Source organism: Gnatocerus cornutus, chromosome 5 (assembly GCF_029298725.1).
Source record: "Gnatocerus cornutus isolate USDA-ARS CGAHR chromosome 5, icGnaCorn1.1, whole genome shotgun sequence".
NCBI lineage: Eukaryota > Metazoa > Arthropoda > Insecta > Coleoptera > Tenebrionidae > Gnatocerus > Gnatocerus cornutus.
The window spans coordinates 5,345,529-5,352,482 of record NC_142237.1 but is presented as its reverse complement, the minus strand read 5'-3'; the positions used below and the strand labels follow the sequence as shown (position 1 = coordinate 5,352,482).

The 6,954-nt window shown below is 40.4% G+C and overlaps 1 protein-coding gene across 1 annotated transcript; it reads right to left on the bottom strand.

The window, feature by feature from the left end:
* Positions 1 to 216: 216 nt before the first annotated feature.
* Positions 217 to 3,635, bottom strand: LOC148173862 (brachyurin-like). The gene is made up of 11 exons (XM_088035694.1): positions 3,575 to 3,635; positions 3,387 to 3,529; positions 3,164 to 3,344; positions 3,033 to 3,119; positions 2,924 to 2,986; positions 1,192 to 1,224; positions 980 to 1,136; positions 771 to 937; positions 629 to 715; positions 443 to 582; positions 217 to 381 (listed from the first exon to the last, which is right to left on the bottom strand). The coding sequence occupies exons 1-11, from the start codon at positions 3,633 to 3,635 to the stop codon at positions 217 to 219; spliced, it is 1,284 nt and encodes a 427-aa protein (XP_087891820.1).
* Between the last annotated feature and the right edge of the window lie 3,319 nt (positions 3,636 to 6,954).

Here is a 6,954-nt window from a genome sequence, read left to right as displayed (position 1 = left end):
AATTATAAAAATCATAAGTAAGTACATAAATACATATTACAATTAGAAGAATATCAGATATTAAAAAAAAATATATCTAATAAATGAAAGGAAGAGAGAAATCTAAAGAATTAAGTATTAATTTTTAATAAAATAGGGTTATTTTGGCTTGGTTCGTAATTTTATTAAACTGTAAACTGTTGAACATTGATTGGATTGATTGGATTGATGTGATTTTTAATCATAGGAATTCATGGTGGCGGTTAACCAGTTGTAATAAGGAGAGATTCTTGTGAATCCAGAAGGATTAGTACTCTCACATCCATTTCCACTAATAAAGCTTGCAACGCCTACCACGTAATATTGCCCATGCATCTGAAGAAGTGCACCACCGTTGTCGCCCTAGAATTATAATAACATAAGAACCATTAAACACTAAGTAAAAAAAACTTAAACTAAAAACAATGCATGTTCCTTCATTGTAGTTGCCAGCCACACAAACCATTTCGTCCAGAATTTGATTACCGTAAACTAGCTTACATTCTTCATTACTTAAAGTTGATATTTCCACATACTGGAGATGTTCAGAGAGTCCAGCATCAGCTAAAATAATTTATAATACTCGTACATTTTTCAAAAAGACACTTGCAGTCACTAGTTTGACCCCAACCAAGAGTTACCACTTCAGAGTTATCGCTAATTGGAGGCACATAAAAATTGGCACTGCGAATATAATCTGGAAACCACATTTTAACCTGTTTCTCAAGAGTAAATAAGTAAAATCACCCTACCAGTTTGAGTTATATTCATTCGTAGTTTGATCAACGCAAGATCCGCTCCTATCTGTTCTGGGTCAAAATCTGGATGTAGGATATATTCAGAGGTTGCAAGAGTTAACCTGTTTGGATCTGTTTCTGACAAAGCGGTGGATCCTACCTCAATTTTAAAAAGTGTAGCACTAAAAATTTTATTGGTGATACAAAAATACAGTTTTGAGGACTTACTTACATAGGCACAATGTCCCGAAGTGAGTATCCACCTGTTACGCATTAAAGTTCCGCCACAGAAAAATAGGCTGTCCGCTGTTTGAACCTGGATAGCTGCAGCATATGGAAATTGTCCAGCCCCGGCATTACTTCCACCAATAATGCGTAGATCTAATGAAATATTTAGTACAGGAATATTGTGTTAATCAGTGAATTTTAAACTTACTATGATTGGAAGTTACTGCAATAAAATGCAACACTGCAAAGCAAAAAAAGAATAAAAGCATTCTCATTGTGAAAGAAAACTGAACCAACAACAAGGCATGTTTTTTTTTATTTATGACTACAATTAAACGTGAGTAACTGTAAGTAAGCTTTATTGCTTTTATTTATATCGATACTACATGAGCGCGTTATTATAAACGAACTGAAACCACGAGAAAAGTTCTGAACTTAATGTCCTGTAATTCGATTTTTACGCTGAAACGCTGAATTTACGAAACTAACTCTCATAACAGAGTCGTACTCATTTTTTTCCTCGAACTTCACTCACCACTTCCGGAACACCCCTATCTAGTCAGGTCCGGATTTAGTACAACTAGAAAAATTTACAAAAATTTAGAGCGAAAGGGAGAATTTGTAGAAATTTTTATTTCGAGGAGCAAAGAAAATGTTTGTTTTTTGACCAAAAAAAATGTGAGTAAAAATTTTTAATGCCACTATAACCAAATTTGTGGAGTTCATAAGTCTCAACTGTCTTATTAAGATTACTGATTTAGAAAAAATTAGACCCAAAAGGAAAATATTTAGAAATTTTTATTTGGACAACTGTGAAAATGTCAATTTTTTTTTCAACACTGTAATTTTGTTATTTTTAGTGCGACAGGAACGAAATTTCTGCATGTTGGTTCTTTTGTTTGTTTTAGTAATATCACTACTTTGCAAAAATCTAGATCAAAAAGTCGAATTTTTAGAAATTTTCGTTTTAAGACCAAAAAAATGCCACCAATTTTTTTTAAGATCTTGTAATTTGTTTATTTTTTATGTGTTTTTAACAAAATTTGTGAAGATTATCACTCTTGACTGTCTTATCTACATTGCCGATTTGCAAAAATTTAGAGCGAAAAAGAAAATTTGTTGAAATTTTTATTTCGAGTAGCTAAAAAAAATTACAAAAAAAACTTTAACGCGTTTTAATTTCGACATTTTGGGTGTCACAAAAACGAAATTTGTGGGAGTTTTTTTAAGGTTAAATAGTCCATAGAAGTTGCCAAACTTGGGTTAATTTTAATATAATCTTTGTTGGCCAATATTTCTAATAAATTACATTTTTATTTGTAAAAACATTGTTATTTTTTTTTTAGGTTTCTATTACTAAGTGAGACTTAAATCCAGATAATCTAATTTTTCTTAGAAGCATAAGGAACCAAGTGTCAAAAAAATGCCCAAAAAATTATTTTTAGATCAAAGGTTACGACTATTACGCACAATTTGAAATAAATAGTCATCAATAACTCGGAATTCGCTCTTAAATTCCATATTTGAAAAGAGATTAATACACCACCGTGATTTTTTTAAAATACCTGTTTTGTTATTTTTTCAAAACTATACTTTATGCAGATAAACCATTATACTTCTAAGGTACCGAATCAAACCTTTAAGTTCTTCCCATCATGGTATCACTAACCCATCTATAATAAGGATAAATTCGTGTAAATCCAGAGGGATTAGTGCTTTCACACCCATTACCCATTTGAACTAATAAAACTAGCAACACCAACAACAAAGTACCCGTTCGCTTCCTTCTGAAGAAGTGCACCCCCATTGTCACCCTAAAATTAGATATGAGACTCTAGGAGAACTAATTATTTTCTTTCTAACAGTGCAGGTCCCTTCATTTGTATTTCCTTCAGCACAAACCATTTTATCAGTAATCTGATTTCCGTAAATTTTCTTACAATCTTGGTTTGACAAAGTTGTGATCTCCACAGATTGAAGGTGTTCGGAAAGATCAGACTCAGCTAGAATTATATTTTTAGTTAAACGTTTTTAGAGGTCGAAGCTTACAATCGCTGGTTTGGCCCCAACCTACAACTATGAATGGTGCAGATCCTGGGATACTGGATATGTGAAATAAAGCACTCTGAACGTACTCTGGAATCAAAATTTTATTTTGTCTAAATTCTGGTCAAACTTACCGGTCGCTGAGATATTTATTCCAAGCTTGATGAGCCCCACGTCAGCCTCTATGGTGTCGGGATTAAAATCCGGATGAATATAATATTCGGTACTGTTAAGAACGATACGATTGGGATCAGCTTCCGTTAGCGTTATAGACGACAGTTGGATCGTGAAAAGCACAGCGCTGAAAAGCTCCGTCTAAGAATAAAAAACTAAAATTTTTGAAACCAATTTGTAAACACAGTGACCTGAAGTAAAAATCCATTGACTCCGCATCAAGGTACCACCACAAAAGAAGGTTCTGTCAGGTGTTTGGACGTGTATAGCGGCAGCACATGGGAACTGGCCAATTTCTGCATCGGTACCACCAATAATTCTTAAACCTTCAAAGCGGAGATTATTTTTTAAAAGGGAATTTTTAAACGTACTAGGTTTGGCGGTTGCTTCTATAAGTAGCAACGTGGAGACATAGAGAAGGTAGAAATTCATTGTGCTACATCTTAGTTACTAACCAGAGTTTTATAGAAGATTGTAACGGTATAAATTTGTGTTAGGGATTTGTGACGTGACAATTTCGAGTTAAACGGGAAGGTGTTAGAAAGGGTTGATTTTCGTGACCTTTTGACGCCTGTAATTTATTGGTTGCCTATTTTAGTGTAGCCGCATGGCGAGTTACATTGTCCGTTACGAATTCTGCTCAATTAGATTAATAGTTACCAGTTTGTTAGGTACCAGTTCGGAGGTGACTGGAGGAATACGTTTGAGCCTCAGAATTTTAGCTGGAGGACTGCTACAAGTTCCTCGGGGTTGTCTAGGTTGCAACTCTTTAGTTTTCATCTTTGCTTTAACTTTTCTAACTTCTATTTTCTTCCTTTTCACAACCACGTTAGCCTGCTTGGTGTTGATCGTGTCGTGGGTCGTTCTTCTTTTTGACCGCAACATCAACGGTGCTACTCTTGCTATTTTTTTTCTTCTTGCGATTGTTTATTTTGTTCATAGTGTGCGTTGAGGTCTACGATTGGTTGATGAATAATTTTCCAGCTGTTTACTTACCGTTGGCTTCGTTTTGCTGCTCTTTACGATCACTTTCATTCTTTGTTTTGATTCGAATAACCCCAAATTTTCACCTGTCAAGGGGTCACCTTCTCAATGACGAAATGTGACGTAGAGCCGAAGAAGCGATAGCAGCCATTCTGGTTCCGTGGTTCTCTTGCGTTTTAGATCTCGTGGCGTACGGTGCTCCAGAGTGTTTCGGTATTTTGGAATTTGGAGTGTGACTTAGTGGCCTTTTTGGTTTGATTGGTACATTGGTATCTGGATTGGGTCACTAAGGTTCCTGGAGGCAACCGGAATTTGTCGGGTCTCGAGATCGAGTAAAGCCACCACGACGTGAACCACGTGGAAAACTTTAAGGCCGCTTTCCATCGTAGTAAGTAAAGTATTCCAGTGTATTCATCTTCCTAAGGGTATTTTCCACCCTAGGGCCTTCTATTTTGGGTTCTAGCCTGTTCTATTCTGGGCTATTCTCTGTTTCGTTTTTTTTCCCTTTTGGTTGGGGGTGCGAACTGGAAGTTCGAAACTGGATTGCGGCTGACCGTTTTGACCGAGCCGTACAACCTCTTCCCTGTTGGATTCGGGAAGGCTCACCAGTCGGGAGCACCTAGAGGAGAGTCGGTAGGAGGAGCTGTAGGAGTCAAGGTCAGATCGTTTTATCCACGTTTTGTTCGAGTCATCGTGTCACCGTTTTGTTAACTTGTTCCTGTAGGAGTTTACGGCTTCACCGTAACCGTCCTTGTTAATTGTTACTTGTAATTAGTAGTTGGGAGATTACAGCTTCACTGTAATCAACCGTTTCACACTTAGTCATTTCTTTTCTGTTTTTTTGTTGTACAGACGTCCTTGTAAGTCGGGACCCGGTAATTGCGAGTTTGTACGATCGAATTGTTGCGCGGATTTTCGGTGTGCCGTCGGCTTGCGCAAGCGTTCGGTCTACAGCGAATCGTCGTAAATCTAACAGCAACGATTGCCGGTGTAAAGACGACGTCTTTGTTTTCCTGTATTTTTTGTTTAGGTTTTATTAGTGTGTTTTTTTAATATATTCGTTCCTGGTTAGAGTTCTCTTCGTTTTCTTTTTTTTTCTCGTTCGGGTAAGCTACACCGAGTACTTTGGATCCGGGTACTCGCAAGTCGTAGCCGGAGGATCCTGGCGCCCTCAAGATTGTCGGGTCGGTGAGTTTTAACGAACCCACCCAGACTGAGCTACCGGCGTAATTTTGTCACCAGCCGGCCCGAGCGACTTTAGTCGGTCAGTTTGTTTTTTTTTTTGCGTGACAATTTTGGCGCCCAACGTGGGGCACAAGTAGAGACAGCTCATTTAACTCAATTTTTTTTTTTATTTTTTTTCTGCTCTTTTGGAAATTATTTTTTTTTGCGGCCGTGGTGATGGAGGCAAGGCACCTAAGACGCGACGAGCTCGAATTTGAACTGCGGGTTAGGGGAGTAGACCCCAGCGGGAGGTCGGTGGAGGTGTTACGAGAGGAATTGGGGGTATTTCTCAAAGCGGAAGCGGACGGTACCTCTCACCCTACCGACGCACAGTTCGTTTATGAGTATGAGGTCGAGGTGCCGAGGATAAAGGCCAAGTATAAGGAACTGCTGACGGCGATCAACGTGTATCAGGAACCTTCGACGCGTGATAATAGGCTCAAACGCATTTATAGTCGGTTGCTTCACCTCCTCCACAGGGTTAACCGCGCACCGTTGGAAGATGCTACGGCGGAACATCTAGCGTCCCGGGCTTCCTTGGTCTCCCAGGTGTCGGAGCTGTTTGAAACTCTGGATAAAGCAACCAAGGCCCGTCGCAGCCTTGGCAACTTCAACCTTAGCGCCATTATGGGAGTGGTTCCACCTTCGGGGGACGAATCCGTGGAGTCGGAGGATGAGGAGTCTGGTGATTTAGATGACACGGAGGGCAGCCCGCAGGGTAACTCCAGTCGCGTCGTGAGAGGCCCGACGGAGCATCGCGATATGCCCGTACACAAATGGGGTGTCAAATTTTCGGGAGAGCCATCAGGATTATCGGTGCCAGAATTTTTAGATAGGGTTTCCGAGTTGAGGGTAGCACGAAGGTTCTCCGAACGCGATTTATTCATTGCGGCCATCGATTTGTTTGAGGGAAAGGCTCTAACGTGGTTCCGTTCGGTACGGCCTCGAGTACACAATTGGGGAGAGTTGGTGGATCTGCTACGGTACCACTATTTGCCGCCGGACTACAGCCACCGGTTATTTGGAGAGATCTTGGCACGGAAGCAGGGCGAGCAAGAGAAGTTTATCGAGTACCTCGCGTGTATGACGTCACTGTTTGATCGACATGGAGCCATTCCGAGGGAGCTGAGATTGGACATCCTTACCCGTAACCTCGCTCCGTTCTACGTCCAACAATTACCAGTTGTGGAAAGCTTAGAGGAATTGGAGAGACAATGTCTTAGATTAGAGGTAACCAAGTATCGAGTAGACAGCTACCAGCCGCCACCGCGAAGAAGTCGCGATCTCGTGGAACCCTCGCTAGCGTACGTGGCTCCCACCGAAATTTCGGCTGTCCAACGACCAACTCCAGACAACGATCGTCGTTGTTACAACTGCCAACGAACAGGCCACTTCTCCAGAGAATGTCGACAACCTCGGAGGCTACGTTGCTTCCGATGCCAGCGCGAAGGCGTCACTACGAGGAACTGCCCGGATTGTAACCGCGATAGACCATCGACGTCGGGAAACGACGCACGAAACCAACAGTAGGGCGGCTGGCTGG

Coding starts and splice junctions, on each gene's coding strand:
- LOC148173862 (XM_088035694.1), bottom strand. CDS start 3,635: ATGAATTTCTACCTTCTCTATGTCTCCACGTTGCTACTTATAGAAGCA. Junction 938..979: donor CATTGTGCCTATGTAAGTAA/GTCCTCAAAACT, acceptor TAAAATTTTTAG/TGCTACACTTTTTAAAATTG. Junction 583..628: donor TTGGGGTCAAACTAGTGACT/GCAAGTGTCTTT, acceptor AAATTATTTTAG/CTGATGCTGGACTCTCTGAA.